The sequence below is a fragment of the Dromaius novaehollandiae genome, chromosome 7 (genome assembly GCF_036370855.1).
Source record: "Dromaius novaehollandiae isolate bDroNov1 chromosome 7, bDroNov1.hap1, whole genome shotgun sequence".
Classification (NCBI taxonomy): Eukaryota; Metazoa; Chordata; class Aves; order Casuariiformes; family Dromaiidae; genus Dromaius; species Dromaius novaehollandiae.
The window spans coordinates 2,909,544-2,933,339 of NC_088104.1; the positions used below are offsets into that span (position 1 = coordinate 2,909,544).

Here is a 23,796-nt window from a genome sequence, read left to right on the forward strand (position 1 = left end):
GCTGCCGAGTACATCGTGATTTATTTATCCTCCGAGCCAAAGAGAAGAGCTTGCGCAGCCCGGCCGTCACAGCCAGGCCTGCGGTGAAAGTCACCCACGGCCAAGGTTTCCTCCCGGAGCACCGGAATTTAGCTGCAGATGGTATGAAATTAAAAAGGGAAAAGAATTAAAAAAAGAAAAAAGAGGGAAAAAAAGAAAAAAAAAAGGGAAAGAAAAGCCTTTTTCCAGCGCTTCGCTCCGCAGCCGGCCCCGGGTGCTCTGGCCGCGGCCGGGCGGCGGCGGTAGGACCCGGGGGGAGCTGGGGAGGCGGCGGCGGTAGGACCCGGGGCGGCCCCGGAGCGCCCCCCCCAGGGCTGCAGCTCCCCGAGGAGCCCCTAGGAGGCGCGCCGCGCCGGTCGGGCGCCCAGGGGGCGGGGCCGTGGCGGGCGGCGCGCAGCGATTGGCGGGCGCGTGGCTATAAAAGCGGGCCGGCGGCGGGGGACAAAGCAGTGTGCGCGGGACCGGCGCGGCGGCGGTTTGGTCGTGCCGGCGTGTCCCGCGGTCCGGCCACTTCCATCTGCGCTGGCGCCTCCTTATTTATTTTTTGGGGGGGACAAACGAGTTTTTTTGTTTTTTGGGTTTTTTCTTTTTTTTCCCCATCTGCCTTCCTGCCCGCGGGACTAAGGCGACCTCAATGAAGGAAAGAAGAGCGAGCCAGAAATTATCCAGCAAGGCGGTCATGGATCCTAACCAGAACGTGAAGTGCAAGATCGTGGTGGTGGGGGACAGCCAGTGCGGGAAGACGGCGCTGCTCCACGTCTTCGCCAAGGACTGCTTCCCGGAGGTGCGTGGGGCCGGGCCGGGGCGGGGTGCGTGTCCGCGCGCGTGTCCGCCGCCCGCCGTAACGCTGTGTGTGCGCTGCCCGCAGAGCTACGTCCCGACGGTGTTTGAGAACTACACGGCCAGCTTCGAGATCGACGCGCAGCGCATCGAGCTCAGCCTCTGGGACACCTCGGGTGAGCCACCTTCCCCCCCCCCCCAAACCGGCCCCCGCCGGTTCTGCCCGGCTTTCCCCCCCCCCCCCCCCCCTTCGGGCGGCAGGTGCTCCCCGCCCCGCGGGGGCGCCATCTTGCCCCAACGGTCGCCGCCGCCTCTGAGGCGACCGGCCGCGGAGCTCCGTCCTCGGGGACGGGGGGTTAAACCCCTCCGGGACCTGCGGAGCCCTCTTCGCCGCCACCACCCCGTGGGATGTGTGTCCAGATGTGAAGGGCCGCTGTATCTGGTTCTGATCTCTTATCTCCTAAAACATAGTCTTACCCCTATATTTGACTTTTATGAGTTGGGGAAAGGAAGGGTGTGGGCAAACCCGGTGTACCCTGACCACTCTCTAGGTCCATGTGGTCGTGGTCTGTGTTTTTTTCCCCCCTCCTTGCTTGGCCTGAAGGGGCCATCTGAACTGGTCCAGATGGTAGCTCCAGTCCTCCACGGGTACAAATCCTTTCCTCCCCTAGTAGAGTGATAAGATGTGCTTATATAAGCCAATCTTAAATGAAGTCAGCTGTTTCTTGCAGGCTTTTCTTCTAAAAACACAAAATACGACACCTTTTCTTCTCCCCTGGCTGAGACTTTAGAGCAGCAGAAGCACTAGGAGGTCAGCAGACATCTCTGGCCTCCTGGGGATGCAGCAGGATTGATCTCTTCTTGCATGCTAGCATCAGAAGAGAAGTACTTAGAGTCTTCTCTGCTCTTCTGATTGTGCCTTCAGTGGCCATTTCATAAAATAGCAGCTCAGATGCCTGACAGACTTAATTTCCTACATTGCTTCACCTATTAAGAAGATTGCAAAGGTTGAGCTTCTTTGTCTTGTTGCGCTGAGAATCTCAGCCTGCAGCTCTGTGGCTAGATCTCCTGTTAAGCCAGTAACTCCTCTGGACCCTGCAGTGCTTGGTAATTGGACCAGACTTGCTGCTGGGGGACAAGGATCTTCCACTGAGTTTCACCAACTCCAGTGCTGGAGGGAGGTGGAAACAGCTAGTGAGTCTCTGCAGTTAGAGAATTGAGTGTGCTGGGAGAGGTGGTTGGAGGTAGCACATGAATCGCCCCTAATTCTGCAGAAGTGATGGAGGAGAAGCTGAAGAAACTTGACAGGATATACAAGTCTGTTCTTCTTTAAGCAGGCTTACAGGTTTTGTGGCAGGCTTAGGTTAATGCTGAATTTGAGCCCGGGAGTTTCTTCTAAATGCGAAGCTGTCCGTCTTGCCAGGAATCAAACCTGTATCCCCTCTTAAAGTCTAGGATCTGAATGGGCTTTCCTTTTACTGTTCAGGAGATGATTCCAGATTCTTGCAACACTATTGCTGGGAAAGGGCAGTCTTTGCCCACATCCAGTATCAGCATAGTTTTAAACTGACTTTCTTTTTCTTCATCTCATGCCAAGCTAGACTCCTGGAATATGTCTGATTTTGAGCTTTTTATCCTGATTATTGGGCTCACTGTAACAAACTATGGTGTAACATCTGAAAAATAACTACTTAGTTACTCTGGAAAACACATCTTTTGCTATTAAAATACAGCATACTTGCAGATTAAGTCCTCTGATGTGCAGAGACTTGGAATCTGTACATAAAAGAAATGACAGGCTGGAGACAACCTTGTATGAAATCTTCTGTAGCATTTCAAAAGACAGGTAATGTTGGAAGAAGAAACACCTGGCAGTCCTGGCATGCGTGTGGTACTTTGAGGCCCATTGTGGAACTAGCAGAAAACTTCTCCGAGTCAGGATTAAGATCAAGAGGCTAATTTGTCTGCAATCTGAAACTAGAAGAGGAAATGTTTGAAAGATCAAATGCTTGGTCTTGCATAGAGTGGTGTTGAACAGTAGTTCCTCTGGCCGTGGGATGGTGCAGATCGAGTGTCACTTTGTAAACAGCAGTTCCCACTGACTGCAAGAAGAAATGTTGCAACAAACCTATGAACTAGGTACAAAAATCACATCAGCAGATAAGAGACAACAGAAGGTAGTGTGTTAGCATTACCTTGAATTCTTACTAATACATTTTTTTAAGGATCTGTCCTAGTCTTCATCCTAGTCCTTTGTTGAATTAGAGTAAATTTCTTCATGACTTTAAAAGCAGGAAAAGGTCTGTCTAACTGCCAAATACTAATGGAAGTTAAGTCTTATTTTGAATTTAATGTCCACTGTAACACAGGGAGACAGTGGCCATGTCATTTGGGGTACTTCTGTATCTCTTAAAAGATGCCATTTAGCTGAGTTTGGTTGCAGTATACTGCCATTTTGAGGAAATGGGGGGAAAAAGTTGAAAGCCTTGGTAAAATAAGTGTTGCATCAGGGTGGAAATGGGCCCCACCGCTATCATGGTTTTGGTTTACTTATAAAATATTTGCTTGTATAATAATGTGGTGTTTATTAGAGGGCTGTAACTACAAAATGTAGGGCATCATGTAGTTGATCTTTATATAAACTCTTAAAGCTAGCTGTAAAATTGTTGGGAATTTCTATTGTATATTGGGTAAATCAACAAAAATATGGGACAAGATGTAAGTAAGAGCAGAATGGAAAGATTCTTTATCCAAGTACTCTGCTACTATCTAGTTCTGCAAGTCATTATAAAGATTTAAATTGTCCACAGCACTAAGGACAGCACTTGCCAATTTGAATTTCAATTGGTTTTTTAGACTACCAACCCTTTATTCAAAGCAGGAATGTCTGGTTGCAATAACTCTATTATAAATTATTCCACTCTGGTAATACAGAATGGCAGTCTTCAGCTGTTTGGCAGCTGTATGTTTATTTTCTTAGATAGAATATTTGCAAGAAATTGCTTTAAGCTAAAGAGGCTTCATGTGATCCGTGGACACAATGAGGAATACTTATATATAAGATGACTTTAAGTCTATGAAGATGTGGTTTAACATGCAATTACCAAGTTTTTGTCCTATTCCATTAAAAGTGACTACTTTTTGATAATCATCTTTCTTACTAGCTCAACAAAGGCTGCAGCATAGAAATTAAATGCTGTTAGCTAACTAGACAGACATCTGTCTTATTTCAGGGTTTTTATTGGTTGAACTGTGGACATTGTGCTGGGTACTCTAATAAAAAAAAAAAAAATCAACAGGGCCAGGAATACTTGGGCACTGCTGGGGATTAGCATATAATTAAATCCAGGAGGGTCTTAGAGCTTTGAACCACACTAGCTTTACTGTGATCTGAATGCATGCAGTGTCTGTATGAGTGTAGTTCTTGCTGAAAGCGCTTACTGAAATCTCAGAAAATCTGTAACATAAGAATTCAAGTTACTATTTTTCTAGATCTCTGACAGTAAACATCGCAAGGGAAATGTCAAATTTTTATTGTTGCCATTGTTTGTTTACAAGTTGGTTCTACTGACTCATGTGATGACTCTTTTCCTTCATGGTAGTATAACAATAAATAATCTTCAATTTCTCTTCCTTTGGGGGCAGGAAACAATTAGGATTGAGAAAACTGTCAGATGACCTACCAGTAGCCCTATTGGAGGTCTACATACCTAAATGCAGAAAATGCTATGAATATTGTAAAGCTCCTGTGTTTGGAGATGGCACATTATGCTAATTGGTAAACAATAAATAACCAAGAGCAGTTTGAAAAGGGGAAGGCCATCAACAGTGAATAAGCTACTTGAAGTTGCCATTGTAGTATTTGGTATACTTCCTATGCAATTGAAACTGATTAGTTGATGATTTCTGACTTCTATTGATAATTTCTATGAATTGAACTGATAATTAGTAAGCCCAAGGATTTAGGAGTGAGAATACTGCTGCTCATCTGCTGTTCATCCAGTTGACCGGAGTCCAGAAGGCTCCAAACACTATTACGTGGCTGTTTGGTGTGGCGTGAGCAGTTCAATGCAGGGAGGAGCTGCTTGGGGTCAGCTTGTGTGGGATGTGGGGCTGAGTCACCTCTTCTGGGGTGGCTTGTGGTGGCTTTGCGACTTGCAGGCAAAGAGGGCTTCAGTGCTCAATGATCTAGTGGCTTCAAGCAGTTCTAAGCCAGCAAAAAAAAAAAAAAAAGCTTAACTTTAGCTATGAGTAATTCTGTTACTGTTTGCTAAATTAGCAACACTTCAAGCTTAAGCTGTGGGGTCTTCTCTAGTCCAGAGCCAAGCATACTTCTGAGCAGGGCTTCTCATTCACTTTAGGAACTGAACTTCTTACATTTCACTCTGTAAAAACAGAAGACTTGGAGGTAGACCACTATTAAAATGCTTGGATTATTTAGGTCTAAATTAAATTGTCAAACAGAAGAAGCCTCAAATTTCTCCTGCAGAATAGGATGGACTGCATCATTATCCTCCAATTTCTTGGTAAATCAGAAAAGTTACTGAAGTTGTCTGTGACAAAAAATGCATTTGTTTCTGTTCTTACAAGATAAAACAAATAGGCTTATTTTTTCAGGCATACCATAGCTGTAGCTGTGCATTCTCCTCATGTTCTTGTGGGCTGGCATGGCTTCAAATCTGCAGGCTCACTTGAGACTGAACAGTCTTACAGGGCTGTGTTCACATTGTCTGTTTAGACTTGAGTCTCATTCCTAAGATTCCTAGGTTCTGAGGATTTCTCTGGGTAAAATAGTGAAATGCTGTATTGAATGGACTTGGAGTAAAGTCTGTAGCTGCTCTATTTGTGCAATAACAAAGGTGGTTGCTGCTGTTGAATGTGACCAGGAAATATATCTTTTTGGTAGTGTAGTGAGAGTGCTTTAAATGACACTGCCTGGAAGAAAGTGCACTTCTACATGTAGTTCTTCTAGTGCTCAGCATTTTTATATGAGGTTCAGAAGGAAAATCTAGAAGAACCCTCAAAACAAACACAGCTATGGCTGAACAGTAAGTGGAGCCTAGGCTGAAGCTGGTGACTGTATGTATACACAAATACATACTGATGGACATATATGGTGTGTTGTGTCCCTGAAGACTGGTGAGTGAGAAGTTAGGTATGTGTCTAAGGAATTAGTTTCTGGGTGAGGCTTTGAGACTGCTTTTTAGCTAGCAACTATTTGGCCTAACAATAATGATCTTCAAGACAAGGAGTTAATCCTGCCCTTACTTGCCTGAGCGTTGCAAGGCAGTGGTGGTGCTCAGACCAGATGAAGCACAGAATAGGTGCTCGGGCTGGAGCTTGTCCTTGCGCTGGCTCGGTGCCAATGCAGAGCAGCATGGGTGGCTGGCTAATGGGTGCCCTCCTCAGCAAATTATCTGCCGCAGGCTAGTAGCTTGGCCCTGGGGGTCTAGGCAGTGTAATAGTAGTGCCGGAGATAACTGGAGAATAATTTAGTGAGAGCATGTTTGACTGTAACTGCAAGCAGAGCTTGGCCCAGAAGGCTGAACATTCAAACTAGTCAGGTCAGCTTGCTTAGATGTCTTCCTAACATGCTATTTACTGTTGAAGACAGCTAAGCGTCTGAAAAGCAGTTTTTGGAAGTTGCTTCTGTTAGACTGACATTTATCAAGATGAGCATTTGAATAAAAGTCTTGTTCAACAAACTACCTTCTGCTACCTAGTTTGGTAATGCTTCATTCCCCATGTGTTACTCTTCACTTCAAAAACAACATTCCTGGGATTCTTTACTCCTTCCTCCTAGCATAAGCTGCCCAACCGAAGTCATCTGTGGTGCATTCACACCATTCCCCTCTGCTCTGTGCAACAGCATGAGCTGCCTGTCAGTTAAAAACTTGAGGAACTTCTCTAATCCTGTTAATAATCTGTTTAACCTCAGAGACCTTACAGACTATTAGTTTTAGATAGTTGGAGGAAATTTGGTGATATAATTAGATGATAACCCCCAAACTCATGTCTGATATTTTTGAAAGCTGTATTCTTGTTACAGCATAATTACAGGTGCATGGAAGACAGAACATATGGCTAACAATGCAGTTTTAAGTTACAGGCATGCATTTCAAAGTCAGAGCCCTTACACCATTGGACCACTGTTTATGTATCCTTCTGAACGAGAAATGTGTTGTACTTGGGAAGTAAAACTTAACAGGTTTCAGGCCAAACTGAATGCTGGTTATGTGATGGGAACACTTTATAAAAAGGAAAAGTTTTTCCCAAATGCATTCTCAGAATTCAACAGATGATAAAATGAGATCTGAGTCTGCAGATACTAGTGTAACTCTGCACTTTGCAGAAAACCAGCATACCTCCTAACAGTGCTGGGAGTAAAATATGCACAAAGCAATGCTTGCATTCCATCAATAAAACTAGCTTGTGATCTTCACTGATCAAAAGTTGTTTTATGGGCTAAATGTGGAAGTTTACCGCAAGCGTATATATTGGTGTACAAACTAGTCTGTTATAGGTATGCTTACTCAGGCATGCTTGCAGGACTGGAATCCTTTTCTGTTGGGAGTACTAGAAAGTGCTGTAATTCTAACTAGTCTTCTAAAAACTGCCAGTAGTCATGACAACTAAAGCCACTTTTTCCACCTAAGTTGTGTTTTAAATATTAGAAAAATCAGAACTCACTGATCTCAGAACTTGAGGGAAAATATCTGAAAATATTTGCCTGCTATGAAACACTTTCAGGGAAAATACAATTAATTTGAGTACAGAAATAAGCCAATCTCAGAAGTCAGACAACTTCTTTACAGTCTACAGAAATAATGTCAAGACTTTGACAAATGTACTTTGAAGAAGCTGGAGGTGGGGGGTGTTAAGATTTCTTTTTCTCAAGTCAAATTCCTGCAGAGTAATGCTGGGACTTAAACCTGCTTTGACCTGATTTTCCCTTTCTAGTTACTGGGGAGCATCACAAGCTTTCAGTGGGACATGAATCACTAGGGCACCATCCCTCTTCTCCGCTTAGGAGAGCGGTTCCTTTTGTAGGCAAGAAACAAAAGTGGGGAAATGAGCAATTGAAATAATGTTTTGGGAATGCTGATGTATTGAAGAGAAAATGGTAGCTGGCTGCTGTTAAAGAGCTTCACTGAAACAGTTACTAAACTGAATAAAACTTGAATGACTGTAGAAAAGTTAAAAAAACATAAAACTGATAATGTTTTGTTTTCCCTGCAGGATCCCCTTACTATGACAATGTCCGTCCACTCTCTTACCCAGATTCTGATGCTGTCTTGATTTGTTTTGACATTAGTCGGCCAGAAACTCTTGACAGTGTGCTAAAAAAGGCAAGTGCTTGAGAAACATTTGAGTACAGATCTGTTTATAAGTAGCCTGCCTCTAAAACTCAAAGTGGTGCTGTTTCCTACACTGAAAACCTGTTTGTTTTTTCCTCTCTTAATGGAGCCAGACCAGACTGCTTTGCACTGCTAGAACACAAGCTCTTCTTTTGAAAGGAATGAAAGTTAACTTAAAACAAAAAAAGCCTAATAAAAGCTCTAGGTATGAAGCAAAACTGTCCTTCCTCTGCCCTTTAACACCAATGAGTAGCTAAGGATAAAGTAATATACCAGGCTGGATGTAGCAAGAAGCTGTCTCTGAAGCTATACTCATATGACAGGACTAGAAAAAAAAAAACTTCATCTTTAAAAGATGAAGTTGATATATCTGCTAAGTGTTTAGACCTATGTCGTGACTGTTATTCCTCAGCCTTAAGTTAGAAGGAGCCAGTAGTGGATGATGCTGGATGGCATCAAGAAGACCTAACAATAGCATAAAATGTAACCCCCCACCAAACTTGGCTTTTCCAGGAGTCAGTGCCTGATTCTCAGCTGAGTTAAAACTCTCTAGTTGGAGAGTCAAGCTTTGCATTCACAGGGTGGTCTTACTCTCTTTGGCCACTGGGCATAACTCAAACTCTGCAGTGTTGCCTCTGAGGTTTAATGACTTGGGATTACTGTTTCTGTGATTCCTGATTCAGTGGCCATAAAGTGGCATGCAGTGCTCTAAATAGTTCACAAAAAATACTAAAGATTATCCTCTCAGTTACTTATGCCAGCAAGCCTGTAGAAGTTAAGTTTGGCTGCAGAGTTGTTGCCTTTCTAGTTTTCTCACAACAACCCTGTATGGGTGGGGAAGGATACAGAGAATATATCACAAGTCTTCTGTCTGAGTGGCTTATTACTGGGATAACCACACCTGAACACTTCACAGGTTAATGTATTTTTAGGTGTTAGAATGTAGCTGAGAGCCAATATATAGCAATACTTTCTCATACCAGACATGCTTCCATAACTCAATTTTGAGGAACTGTTGAATGTAATGACACCAGCTTCCATTGGTTCCTGGCTGTATATGACTATGGCCATATACAGTTGTTTACTGCCCTGTGGGGAGTGGCATAACTGCAAGTCTTTACTCATGTAGGTAAGCATGATCTTATTCATTCTCTTTTGATTAGTAAGTTAGCGGAACTAATGAGCATATAGGATTGTGAGATTTCATCCTTGACTAGATATTGCTAGTGCCTTTAGAGCTTAGCTTCAAGCTAAACATCCATCAGTTATGTAAAACTTAAGTCATGCAATTTTATGTGGAAATACTTTTTCCAGCTTGCTCCTGTTTCTATTGCTTCTCTAATAAATCTAGACACTTAATGATTCCAGTATAATAACAAGCTAAAATTTTACAGTGGAAAGGTGAGATCCAGGAGTTCTGCCCTAACACCAAAATGCTTTTGGTCGGTTGCAAGTCAGATCTGCGCACAGATGTGAGCACGCTAGTAGAGCTCTCCAATCACAGGCAGACACCAGTGTCCTATGATCAGGTGAGTGTTGTCATTTGCTGTACTTGGGGGTGGAGGATAAGACTGCTTTGTCACTGCGTTCGTCTTTGTGAACATCTGCTCGCTTCCCTTTACCATGGATGCATCCAAGAAGACAACACATTACCTAGTAGCTGTTGGAGGTGAACTTGAAAGCTGTAATGAGTACAGGCAAAGCCTACTTGTTGGCTGGATGCAGTAAAAAAACAAAAACAAAAACATAAACATGTAGTCCCACAAAGTGTGCTTTAAGCTTCATGAGTTTCTACATGATTGAAGCCTCAATGGTTGCAAAGAGACTTTAAGTGAACTGAATGGAGACTTAGGTTACCACTTCTCTGAGACTGCAGAGAAACTAAAACAACTATAAATGATTAGGTTTGATAACCGAGGTGTGACATTTCCCAAACTCAAGACAAATTTTAATGTCATACATGCAACTTTAGCATGCTGACAAATACTGTATATAATGTAACTCCTTTAATCCTGTTCCTTGAAAATACCTTCTTATATCACTTAGCTCCCTCTGAAGGTGGCAGCAATTCCAGTAGGCTTCCTCAATCCTAGCAGAAGTCCTCTGCTGCTGGGGAAATGAGAAGGCTGGAGCCAGACATGGAGGGGGATAAAGAAACTGAAGGGAAAGGAATCAGGCCACTGGAGGACAGGAGATGGAGGAGAGAACTAGGATCCAGAGAGACTTCCCCTTGTTACTCACACGTGTATCCTGCACTGCCACTGAATCACAGTGGTGGTTTCAGTTATACCCTGCAGGGTATAAGAGTGAAAATGATACCTGCATAGGTAATTTGAGCTAGTGTGCCTATCCTACCCATCAGTTTTTGATGTCTTATGCTACAGCCTCAGGTTTTCCAACCCAACAGCTCCTAACATGCAACTACTAATAATACGGCCTCCTACAGCATGTTTAAAATTAAAAATGCTGAGATGCTATAAACTTGAATATCTTAATTAAAATATAACATGGGTGGTTTTACTGTGGTGGCTTATGCTGGTTTCATTAACTTTTTTGCTGTGCTTAACTTCATAAATATGTCTCTCCAATTTCAGATGATACCCTTTGAAGCTAAAATGCCTTTTTTTACCAGTGTTTAAGAATTCAGAAGTTTCCTTTAAATCCTGCTTTTTGCAGAAGATGCAGTCTTGATTATATAAAAGTGGTGGCTTATGATGTATTTTCATGTTCAGCCTTGGAGCTGCAATTTTCCATACTATTTTGGGGGAGGAATATTAGACCTTTGGAAATCAAAAGGGAAATCCTGTCTGCCATTTGACATACCCAATCTGAAGTTCATATGTTAAACTTCCTTTTTTTTAATAGTACTTCAGTAACATGACTAAATCTCACCATTTTCGAGAAATAGTGATTAAAAGTCCACCAACAAATATCTTCTGACACTAGGAGTTGGAGGTTCACATTTTCTGATGTCACAGCTTAGCCTGTACTGCTTAGCAACAGGAGTCAGATGGAGACAAAGGACTGGGAAGCTATTACATACACCAATTGGCTGAACAGCCAAGGAAAAACTGTACATGGTACAGTGAGGGCCCTACTCGCACAACTTTATTTGCACTCTACATGAAATGAAAGCTTAGTGAGCAGTGATTCTGTGTTCTTGCTGTTGCTAATGCCCAGTAGTGGCATAAAACAACCCAATGATCTCATGTACTAGTTCTAGAGAAGACTGCTTCACTGCAGATTTTAGCAGTAGGGTATTAAAGGGGTTAGTCTTCCTGATCTCATTTGCTTAATTACATAGCCTGTTTGGCATGAAAGCTAAATGCCAAAGCTATATGAAATTAATGGGGAAAAAATTGAGTTCACATTGTAATTTATAAAACTTAATGATTTAATGTAGTTTTCAAGTTCCCATAACATTAGTACTGCTCTCTTCTTTCGTGGGTCAAAACATTCCTGAAAATATCCAGTCTGACTGTATTAAATCTGTTCTGATATTAAAATGAATCACTGCTGTAAGCAATGGTTGGGGAAGAAATGTGATTTTTCCCTGTATACTTTCTCAGGATTTTCCATGCTGTGTCTTCTGGGGTCAAGAGATACAACTTACTCTTTTATATTCCCTTGCTTGCTAAGTCAGCATGGGCTCAGACTTTGGGGGTTTTCCCATCTCACTTAATTTCCCAAGGAAGTACTTGGAGGATGAATTTAGTCTTTGGTGACACCCTGTCTCCAGGTATGCTAGCCAGTTTCCAGTCAGCTACACCTGAGCAAACACTTTTGACACACTAACATGTAGGCTTAGCTTAGTAGGAGTTAAGGTATTAAACAGTGGGGAGGGCTTGGTCTTGATTTATCAATGGATCATGCTTACTGTTGATAAGAAAATGACTGCTGACTGCATCAGTGCAATGCAAACAGTACATAATGTGGATGTGGTCCAAACACATAAGTGCCATCAGTCTGGCTGTTACAGCTGGGAGCAGAGGAGGGGTTGGGGTGACTTCAGTGCTCTGTTTGTCCACCTCATGTACGTGGCTATGTGAGGAGTGGCCCATCAAGATTGTGGTTGGGTTTAGTAACTCACTAGGAAGGCTTCTGTACTTCTGTCCCTCAGAAGTAAAAGTCCATTAAAATGATTCCTTTTTATTTCTCTAAACAATGTTGTATCATCTTCCTGTAGTAAAATCCACCACAGGATACTGAAGTATTGTCATATGTTAAAATAGCTTGCTTTTTTTCTTGTCCTGCTGGAACAAATCTCTCTGTTCTGATCTCTAATGCACTTAAAATTGCAAAAGAAGGGCTTAGGGTAACTACTGTCCATTTCTCCCCTTCTCCTAATAGCAAGTTCGTGTGACTCGCCCAGAAACCCAAAACACTTTTTTTTTTTTTCTCGGATAAATTCCACCCCCACCCCCAGGACTTATCTTGCATGCTCCGCTCCAGACAAAGACATATTGGCTAGCCTGTAAGGGAGTCAAAATACCGTTTCTCTCTAGAAATACCAGGCTTAAATCTGGAAGCTGCCCAATCCACACCTTTTGCAGTGAGCGTGTGCTTCACCAATGCAAGTAAGGCATAAGAGTGTAATTGCAGAAGGGCCTTACTAAATATTCTTCAGGGTTTCTGCAGCTATTTGCAGGTCATTAAGCTTATCGTCTCTCTTTCAAATTGTGTTTTCCCTCGCAGGGAATAATGCCTGAAAATTTGTATAATACATCTTGGAACCAAAGCTCTGTTTATTTTGCGAAATGAGCTGCTGGCTGTCACACTGGTGTTTTAGCTTTGGTTTTCTCAAAGCACTGTGTATGGAAACAGTGCTGAAGAGTAATTCTGGGGTTTGCTTTGGCTCTGTGTGGAGGCTTAGTATTGATTGTGTGTTCTTTTTTCCCTTAGGGTACAAATATGGCCAAACAGATTGGAGCAGCAACGTATATTGAATGCTCAGCCTTACAGTCAGAAAACAGTGTCAGAGACATTTTTCATGTTGCCACCTTGGCATGCGTGAATAAAACAAATAAAAATGTTAAACGAAACAAATCACAGAGGGCAACGAAGCGAATTTCACACATGCCTGGCAGACCAGAACTTTCCACAGTGGCTACAGATTTGCGAAAGGACAAAGCAAAGAGTTGCACTGTGATGTGAAGGACCTAGATTACCTTAAGAAGGAGGAAGAGTGTGTTTGGGAGAAGAGAAGACTCAATGAAGTATGCAGCCATGTGGTATATAATGAGGGCTTATGCCAGTGCTTTAAAGGATACTCTTCACCTGTTGTGTGAGACTGTACTTAGGAACTGAGCATGTAGACCAAGCAGTGAGAAGAAATGGCTCTAAATGAGGTGGCATCAAGAAATGTTATATGGAAGAAAATGCCAAAAAAGGAAAACATTTGAATGTGCTAAGAAAAGAGAGAATGAATGGAAAAATAGCACCACAAAGAAGAGAGATGTCCTTGACAGTGCTTGTTTGTTTTGTTAATGCTCTACTCCTGGATGCTACCAGTTTCATTTCGATAAAATAATACTTTTTTTTTTAGCAGACTTACTATTAATATGCCCTCCTCCTTAGGAAGCTATCCCTGTGACTTATAGTTGGTTTTCCAGAGGATATGATATAACTTTCTAGTAGCTCACCATTAAAATGGAAATTACATGAAGGCCCATGGGTCACCTAGAGGAAAACACTGTATGGGAGAAGTTTGGCGTTTGTCTTGCTGAGATGGCAGCACAACCTAAACTTGAGCAAGTTGGTGATGAAGATGACCGTGTGAGACTTCCCAGTATTACAGGTGCCCTCGCTACAGGTCAGATTGGCATGTGGGGGCAACCTGCCCATTACAGGACCCTTGACTTTCCATTCCTCTTTGTGATTGTAATTTAAAATGGAAATGATCTCAAATTCTGGTGTACTGTATGGGTATGTCACTGTAGGTTCAACTACAAAATCAAATGAAAGGTGCTAAGAGCTATGATTAAAAATGGTCCTTAGTTTTTAAAAAGTAATTCATTAAGCCTTACTGCCCTTGTGGGGAAGCTCTGAGACTCCTCTGCTTCTATTAGGCCTTGAAGAGCCCAGCGGTTCCCAAGATCTAGCCCTCTGCAAACGCTCTGGAGAAGTGCTATTCTGTGATAGGGTTCTCTGCAATTATGTTTAAACAAAACCACAAATCTGCAAATGAGCCAGCAGAGCCAAATCAGCTTGTATGCAATACACTCTCATATGGTGATTTGGGGCAACCATCTCTTGTTACAGGTTTCATTTGCTCACAGCGAGCACTGTGAGGAAATGGAGTCTGCAGAACTGTGACGCCTTAAGGGGTCCCCAGCGGAAACTAGATACTGCAGTTAGTCTTTAAGACGAATATATACATATCCAGACAATGATCGTTAAGCATAACTTCAGTGAACCAGATGAGTCGAATTCTTTTTAGCTTACTGATTACTCTTGTTAAATAAATCAGCCTTTAAAATAGTTTGCAACTGTTTACTGACCAACCTCACTTCATGGCTTCTCTCAAAGAAAGGATACTGTAAGCTCGAACCAGTGTGGCTGTAGCTTGTTGAGAACAAGCATTGTTTCCAATGATAATGCTTCGTTTTTGAAGTATTAAAGCTGTGTTCATGTTGACTTGTGTAAAGGTAAAGGATTACCATAGTTAATACTCAGCTCCATGTGTTCCCAGCACTTTGTTTCATCTGCTAAAAGGAGGAAAAAAAAAATCCAATTTCCAACAAAAAGGCATTTTTACCACCATTAATAAGCTTTTGACTGATGCAACCATGCGCTTAGGGCAGTATTACAAAATAGCTGGTAAGTGCTTTCTGTATTTAAATATTGTGAAAAGAAAATAAGTTATAACTGTTACAAAACAGGACATCCATTACTTTTTTTTTATTGTTGAAGTCACTTTGTACGTTTGGTTAATGTTTCTGCAGTATTTATTAAAATACCTTTTTTTCTTTGAATAAAAAAAAAAAGTAATTGAGTTGTAGTGTAAATGGCCTTCGTGTGTTAGTTCATTGTTACTTGTATGTTTTGTGGACGTGATTGTACAGAACTGTAGGCCAGGCTTAGCTTGGGATTTGAATGTGACTTGAATAGAAATCAGTCTCACTGACTCTCGCAAAAGCTTTTGGGGTTTTTTGCCATTTATAAAAGTACGCAGTGTGGCGGGCTTATGTGAGCTGCATTTCCCAAAAATTACAGGGACTGGAGAAAGCGGAGCAAGCAAACAAGTGAATTGTGGCTTTCTTTGCTCTCCGGAGCATTGAATGCTGCTTTTGAAAGGTCTCACATACATTGTTCTCTGAGCCATTCTTTACTGCGCTCTGTGAATTAAGGCAGGCTTTTCTCCCCAGCAGACGGGCATATTTTCTGCTGTCGTGTGACACAGGCGTTGCTATGACTCTTGAAAGAGGAGTGCCAATATGTGAGTGCTCAGGGGGCCTAGGGGATGCGATCCTGACCACAGCTGGTGTGCTCCTGCCCAGCAAAATCGGGGCAGGATTGGGTCTGCTGGGGCACGTGTGTTTGCTCTCTGTTTCTGGAGTCATCAAGTCCTGGCAGTTGCTTATCACTGATGCTTGCAATGGCCCTGTGTTGTGGCACCTGATGATCCTTTTCTGTTTCCGATGATAATCAAAGGAATTTTTGTTCCCTCAGTGTTTGTGTGTGCTATAATTATATCAGTGAATAATTTCACTGCATAAGAAGGCAGCCCTTATTTGTAAGACAGTGCACTGGTTTGTGCATGAGATGTCACTCGGAGGTGAAGTGGTCTTTCAGCAATTCATAAATTCCCGAGGACCACTGTCATCCGCTCGTCCTTAAAGCACGGGCCCTTCATCAGCTCCTCGCGCCTCTAGAGACGGTCTTCTACGAAAGCCTGCAGCTGTGGTTTAAAAATTCCCCTTGTGCGACCAAGCACCGAGACTTGGGGTGTTTTGCCAGTGGGTAATGATCCCTACACCTAAAAGCTGCGTCTTATTTGCAGTCTGCGCTTGTCTTGTTCCAGCCTCCAGTCTTTCTGTCTTGCTGTGTATTTGTTAGACTGACATGTTCTTTATTATTACGTTTAAAATACCCCTCGTAGGTAATTACAGTCTGTAATTAAGTCGCCCCTTTGCTTTCTCTTTGTTAAACTAAACAGACCGAGTCCTTTATCAATAATTTTGTGGGCCTTGCTTCAAGGAATGTTCTTCAATTCACATTTAATCATCTGTGTGGCTTTTTTCTCTGTGCTCTCAGTTTTTTTGCATCTCTGAATTACAGATGCCAGAGCTGGACACAGTATTTTTGTTGTAGTTACGCCATATAACCTTTCTGCTAGCAGCACTTTGCTGTTTCTACGTCCAGGTTAACCGTACCCCTTTTGGCCACGGCGTCTCGGCGGAGCTGCTGGCGAGGCCCTGGGCGCGCTTCGCCTGCGCTGCTTTGCGAGACCTGGTGACCCACCGCGCGTGCGCTCTGTCCGTTTTGCTGACGTTCGGCTGTCACGTGCAGGTGGGTTTTGCTGGCGCTGGGTGAGCAATGTGGTTTATTCTCCATTGCTTACTCCTCGCCCATTTTTTATAAACCCTGCTGGCTTTTTTTCATCTCCTCATTTAATGTTTTCTGGATTTTGGTAAAATTGCAAAGTAGTTTCGGACTAAGAAATAATCTCTCTGAAGCCTCCCTAGGAACGTACCTTCCTGGTGATGATCCCACGGTCACATTTGACTGCTGAGCTCGCTCCAGGCTCGTGAGTCATTTTTGGTCCATTTACATGTGTGTGCAGTCTTGATTTCCTGTCATTCCTGTTTCACGTTGTGTGGTCACAAGTGAACTGGCTTAGATTACCGAGGCCCTATTAACCGTCTCAGCCCCGCTTGGAATTTTACAAAAAACAGATACTGGCTTGAAGAAAGGTCTGTTTTCCATTAAACCGCTTTGATCATTGGATGTGTTACCCTGCTTTAATCGTACTAGCTCGGTCCTTTTGAGTCGCTTCTTTATTTTGCTGTAGGTGGATGGAAGATGAAGGTGCTTTGATTTATCTACAGTTTCCTTCTAACGTTAAAAAAAACCCACGCTGGAACAACGTAAGTTTTCTCTGTGACTGCTCCAGCCTCCCCAGCGCTCCAGCACATATGGAAAATGAGTGTTAGTAAATCACAAATTGTTTAGCCAGCTCTTGGACATGCACTGTGTGTCCTTGGAACAGAAAGTGTTTCATCGCCACGTGATTGGAAGTAAATAATCTTTTTTTCCAGAAAGAGAGCAGTTCTCACCGAAGAGTCCAGCTTGCTTTTTCTCTTACTGCTGCTAGTTCTACCATTTCCATCAGAGCAGAATTAGGATGTTTTTGTTGCTCATTTGAAACTGCTCTTAGTAGCTTTGGCTAATGGTGTTTTGAACCTCTGGACAAGAGGCGAGATCAAAGGTTGGCTTTCCTGAAACGGGGCAGCTGTAGCCAGTGGCCTGTCCTGCGGTGACACCCACAGCTGAAGAAGACTGGGTTTATTTGCCTTTTGAGAGACTGATGTTTGCGGGACTGTTGCCCCCATCAACCCTATAGTTGCCTGTTCGAGTCAACAAGGCAGTAAATCCAAAGCTTTTTTCATTTGCAGCCTGTGGTTTGGTCAGATGTTTCTCTTAAGTAGCATTTGTCCCTGGAAAATAGGTTTGGCAGATTTTCATGTCTCAGTCCATTTCCAGAAGCATTTAACTTTTGCCTTTTTTTTTGTTTTTTTTGGTCTTTCCTTGCACAACCGGGTTATGCAATCGCTTACGGTAATTGAGGCAGCTTGCTAAATCCATGCGCTGCGGCAGAGCAGCGAGGGATCCGCAGGAGAAGGGCGCTTCAAAACCTGCTGCGATATGTTGCGGTGCTGAAGCCGAACCGCCAGCGACCTTCAGCGGGGCTTGAAATCCTCGCTGCGTGGAGCACGTGCGGTTCAGCAGCGTGCTGTTGTGTAGGATATTTCTAACTGGGAAGCCCTTAGAGCGGGATCCCTCCCAAATCAGGAGCGAGCAGCCAGCAGGATACCAACCCAGCAGCAAGACCGCAGACAGCAAAACCAAACACTCCCCAAATTCCTCGCTGAACTGTCTGCTTTGCAAAATTTCCCAGGCGTGCTATTCGATGGATACAGATATCTCTGCCTATCGATCTCGATAGCTGTTCAAAGTTACTCCGGGCGGCCCCAAGCACAGTTATTTCCATTCCCACGTGTTGTCTAATCCGCACACGTTTGCTGAAAAGCAAATCATTAATTCTCAGGTTGTTGGGGTGCTTCCTAGCAAACTCCCTTACAAAAGAACATTTTTTCCCCGTAGATTTTGTCTCGTTCAAACCTCTTTTTGCTTGTGCACAAAAGCCCCCCAGAGTCCTGCAGTTAAGGAAGAGCTGTGGCCACCCTGGGAGCTGCAGCCTTGCAGAGCAGCGAAGGGCATTGACGTCGCGGTAAAACCACAGCACCTTTTCTATCCTCCTGCAGACCGAGCAGCTCGCTCAGCTGTGCAGGAAATCCCGACATCCCGGACAGCGCTCTGACACTGCCAGAGCCTTGGGAGAGGAAGCTCCAGGCCAGTCTCTTATCGCCGGGGAATTGCTCAAGAGTCTTACGAAAACTGAAGTTGCTCCGCATCCAAGGGGAAATGTCCTGCCAAGTCGCTCTTTCCCTCCGTAAATTAGCTTGCACGATTAGCCATAAGCAGCCGAAGAAAAAGACTGCGGCCAGTTTTGAAGCGGACCTGTGAAAGAGGAAGCAATCCTACAACTGCGAAGCAGGAAATCCTTTTTTTAGCTCACTGATTCATGCACTTCACAAAAATTAGTGCGGGCGGCTCAAAGCCTTCACTGTTAGGCACAGCGCAGCAGAAACTCTGAAAAATCCTCCCAATGCTGCTAAATGCTTTTTTCTTGCAAATCTCTGTTGAAGAGAAAAGCCCTGAACGTCCCATCCCTGCTGCTGCGTATGGGCAGCCTGCAGCCGTGCATGCAATCGTTTGGGTGGCAAAGCAGCACATCTATGTTATAAATTAATTTAGGCCTATGTTTTAAAACCCAGCCTTTAAGCGCATGTCTACATTCGTATTTAATCACCTATTTTAATGATGTGCTTTTTAGCATTTGAACAACTGTTTCGCAGCAATTGATTTGCACAGCGCGCGCGTCTCCGCAGCCCGACGGGCCAAACCCCCAGGAGCCACCAGCCTTCCCCATGGATGGGCCGGAGGCTGCCGCAGCCGGGAGACGTCCCTCCTCCGGGCATGGAGCAGCCGGCAAAAGCACGAGGCATCGTTGCACGGAGTGCTCCGGCTCCGGGAGACCGGCTCTGCTTTAAAACTGCCCGTTCGCTGATGCCGCTCTTGCGGTTTTAAGCAGCCTGAGAAGCTGGAGGTTGCTGTGGTTATGAGCGGTTGTGGTTTATTCTTCCGAACCGCGTGCGTCCTAGCGAAAAAAACAAAAAGGCCAAAAAGAAAAGGAAACATGAAAGCTGGCATCTCGTCCCCTGCCAGCAGGAGCAGGTGCTGCACAGCCGGTGGCTTTCCGTGCCCGGGCATCGGGCAGGCGGCTGGGAGCCGCTGCCAGCCGGAGACCCCGGGGGCTGCAGAGACCGGGGGGGGCTGCAGAGACCTGGGGGGATGCAGAGACCTGGGGGGATGCAGAGACCTGGGGGGGATGCAGAGCATTTGCAAACACAGCCCAGGCCAAAACCTCCCTGCCGGGCCAGCGCCGGGGAGCCCCGTGCATGCAGCCCCTTTTTATCGAACGCAGACAGGGCGCCGAAGTACCCCCTTAACCCGATCCGGGGCGAAATAACGTCCGGCTTAACAAATGTTGCTTTTTTTTTTCTCAATATGAATGATCCAAAAACAGATTGCTATTTCTTTCCAATTTTCGTTTGAAAATTTGAATAATTATAAATAATTCCCAGTTTGCCTTTTGCCGTGACGCTGAACTCGCTGCAAGCACCAGTTTTACTGCTAAGAGCGGTTTTAATCAGCTGCATATGTCGTACGCCAGCTCGAGCTCCTGCTCCCCAGCGCTTCAGCGTGACTTTAGACTATATCCTGGGCCAAACCACGCTCTGCCCGGCTCCGAAACCTGGAAAAATCTGCTACCGAAAATTAAAAAGAAAAACCCTTGCAGAAAACCCTTGCAGAGAATGGCGAAACCGAAATGCCGCGGTCGCGGGGAGCGCTTCCCCCCCTCGAGCCGGCCCCGGGCGGCCCTTTAGGAAAACCCGCTGCCTCGCAGCCGTCTGGGTGCTGCTGAGCAGGTGCTTAAACGAGAGCATTAAACCAGAGCCGAGAGGAGTGATGACCTCCGGATTTGCAGATCGGGCTCTCCGCGGATGCACTGCCAACGGGGACGGACAGATGCTGGGCAGGACGGACACGCTGCCGGGGCGCAGCTGGCTCCACAAGCCCCAAAGTGAAACGTGCCCGGGAATCAGCTGCAATTTGCCTCTTATCTTGCAATCTGTAGAGTTACAGCGAGAAAAAGCCATTTCCCTCCTTGCTGCGAAGCAGTGATGCCCGCAGCAGGCGTTGCTGACCTGGGGCACGCGCCTCTCCTAAAAGTGGCTTTTATTTAGTATATCTGGGGGGGGGGGGGGTGACATATCACTTGGTTTAATCAACAAACTAATAGAGGACTCCATGACCTAATGAACCGATGACACGACTGAAATCAAAACGTGATTGCAACTATCTTAACGAGAGAAAGCTAGAGAAGAAGTGTGAACGCTTGAAAGAGCCATCGAAGAACTGTGAATATCGACTGAGGCAATATTGGGGGGAAAAGTGCTGATGCGACCTGTGTGTGGTTTCCATCGCCGTAAACCCGTGCAGAGGTGTCGGTACACCGACTCGAAGCGTTAGCTGGATTAGCTAAATTACCGTAGCGCTGAAAGGGACTTCTTCAAGCCTTCCTACGCCTTGTCAGCGAGACCTTCAAAACAAGCCCGCTTTGAATAAAACCAAACGTTGGGGTAGCTTTTTCGGGGCCCTCCATTCACCAGGCATTTCTTGCAACGTAAAATGCTGTTTTTCACTTTAGTTTTGCCTTCCTTACCAGTGCAAGCGTGCCTCCCCCATTTCACGTTGCTATTCCACACCATCTTATCCAGTGGGATGTTCGAAGCACGCTGCCGCGCGTTACGTCGCGAGCGGGCGTTTTGTTGGGCTTTTACCCTCCAGCGCGGTTAAATCACTACAAATTGTAGCCTTCAAAGTGCTCGGTCAGAAAACAGATTGAACCGTTTAGCCGAAGGACTTCCCAAGGAGAGCGAGCCTCTCCGTGCCTCGGCAGAGCCCCTGCTTCAGACGTGACCCATAACTCAGGAAAACGGAGCTCCTGGGAGAGCCGGTTTTAGAGAGGTCTGGAAAGCTGAGGAATGTGAAAAAAAAATCGGTAGATGATAGAAAAGCAGGAAAGAGTGCTCTTTGGAGGCTGATGTTACCCAGGCCATGAAAGCCTAAGCGAAAACCTTTATTTTCCCCTCGTCTCGGCTCGGATAATCCCTACACCTCGTCTTTCCAAGGACAGAAATCCTCCAACGCAAGCAGAGTTCTCGTCGCCTTCCAACTAAAAAGCAATCGCTGCTAAAAACAGGCAAGAGAAAAGATTTTTAAGGATGAAATCCGCAATGGGAATATGTTAAACCCGAGCTACGGATGACGTGCTGGCGTGTCGTGGTTCGGGCCGGGGAAGCCCGGCTGCCGGCAGCGCGGGAAAGCGGAGCCGCTCGCAGCAGCACGAGCCGCCGGGGCCCGTTTGCAGCGCGCTCGTGAACGCTGACACATACGTCTCTATTTAGCATCGATTCGGGCGCTGTCAGGCGCTCTTTTTGCTGATAAATTAGAGCCGAGCAGAGGTGGATTCCCTCTCGGAGGTATTATCTGCATGGAAAGGTGAGCGGGTCAAAAGCCATGTGTGGAGCGTTCCTCCAAAACATATGGTTTCAGGAAAAGCAAGATTTGTCTTGGGAAAATATCACTTCCAGCCTAATACTTTTTTTCATTCCTGCAAGAGATGTCAACACAGCTCTTTTCACTTGGCTTTTGTTTAAAATGTCACGTTGCTTTGGCAATGCGAAACTGGAGTCGGCGGCTGTGCACGACCTGTCGTGTGTCGTTGGCAACGAGAGGAACCAGCAAGCGACAAAACCATGCAGATTTTGCATACATTGGCTGCCTAATCCCGGAGGAATAGCACACAAAAATTTGCCTGAGCCAGCGTTTGGCGGGGTTAACGTAAATCTTCAGCATCCTGCTCCTCCCACCGAATGCAAAATTCACTGGGGTCTTTTTAGCTCAGCCGGTCGCTCACCCCCAGCTCTGACCCTCTAAGAAGCTAATGCAAAAATTGAAATCGTCCACAGGGAAATTGAATTAATTCAGCCTAAGCTAAAAAGAAACCTATTTATTGTAAGCAGTTAAGGAATTAGGAGAGTGCATTTACTTCCCTGAAACAGTTGCACGAGAGGAGAAACAGCAAATGGCAGTTGCTATTAATAGGCAATGCAGTTAATGAAGATTAATCCATTTAGTATTTTCTTTCTACATTTAATGTTTCTCTATTATCAGTAGAACCATTTTTTAAAAAATATGTACTAAAGTGACTATCTGATTTCCTAGAGAAGTAATATAACACTGAACTCATCACCATATGCAGTTATTTTCATTATGAAAGCGCAGCCAAGAAAAAACGAGGCACACGCTTAATATTGAGCGTATGAGCCATCCCTATGATTTCGATGAGACTGAAGAATATGCTGAAGTGCCGCTTCGAATCGAGGTTTAATGCCCCCATTTAGCTTTAAGTACATGCTTAAGTATTTTGCATGGTAGGGCTAAGATTATTCACACATCTAATGCCATCCGCGCTCTTACGTGCTCTGCTGAACTGCCGTTTAACGCGTTTTTGTCCAGATCACTCAAGGAGCAACTTCCTTTGCCCCTGCAAGACTCAACGGCAAAGCACAGCCTGCAAAAAAGACCACTTTGGGCCTCGGCCGAGGACGCTGCCCGGCTTCGCCCCTTCCTCCAGCTCCACGCCGGCGCAGCCCCGTTTGGGAGCGGGACGTCGGGTGGAGCTGGGGCTGCACGTGGGGATGGCGGCCCACCAGGGCAGGGTGACGGAGGTCGTAGGGGACACCTTCCATGGGTTTCCTCCAGCGGAGAAGCTCCCCGCTTCTGCCCCTCGCATACCGCCCATGGGCTCCTGCCCCAAGAGGGGGAAAAGGTTGCTCTTGGGTTGGATGGTAGAGGAAAGGCTCTTCCTTGGCTGCCCTGAAGACCTGAAGACAAGGTGGTCCTCACCTGCGGGTGGTTTTTTCACAGCTTTCCTGTGCATTTGGTATAGAGCAGCGTTTGCGTTCTTTGTAGCATCCCTGGCTCAATTGCATTTACACTGCTAATACGAACCGCCACAAAACCGGCAGTTGAGAAGAACCGACCAGTGCGTTTCCTGTTAAATTTCCAGCTTATTCCCTTCCATCAGGTCTTGCAGGCTAAATTTAAAAATTTTTTTCTTTATATTGTATAGGCTTTGTTTTTTTGAAAAATGAAAAAAAAATGTAAATAGTATCTAGCTACAGCAGTAAATTGGTAAAATTCA

The 23,796-nt window shown here is 44.8% G+C and overlaps 1 protein-coding gene across 1 annotated transcript; it reads left to right on the top strand.

The window, feature by feature from the left end:
• Positions 1 to 489: 489 nt before the first annotated feature.
• On the top strand, positions 490 to 15,184 carry RND3 (Rho family GTPase 3). The gene is made up of 5 exons (XM_064514554.1): positions 490 to 823; positions 908 to 995; positions 8,059 to 8,168; positions 9,572 to 9,706; positions 13,080 to 15,184. Exons 1-5 carry the CDS (start codon positions 674 to 676, stop codon positions 13,329 to 13,331), a joined length of 735 nt encoding a protein of 244 aa, XP_064370624.1. The 5' UTR covers positions 490 to 673; the 3' UTR covers positions 13,332 to 15,184.
• Positions 15,185 to 23,796: the final 8,612 nt, after the last annotated feature.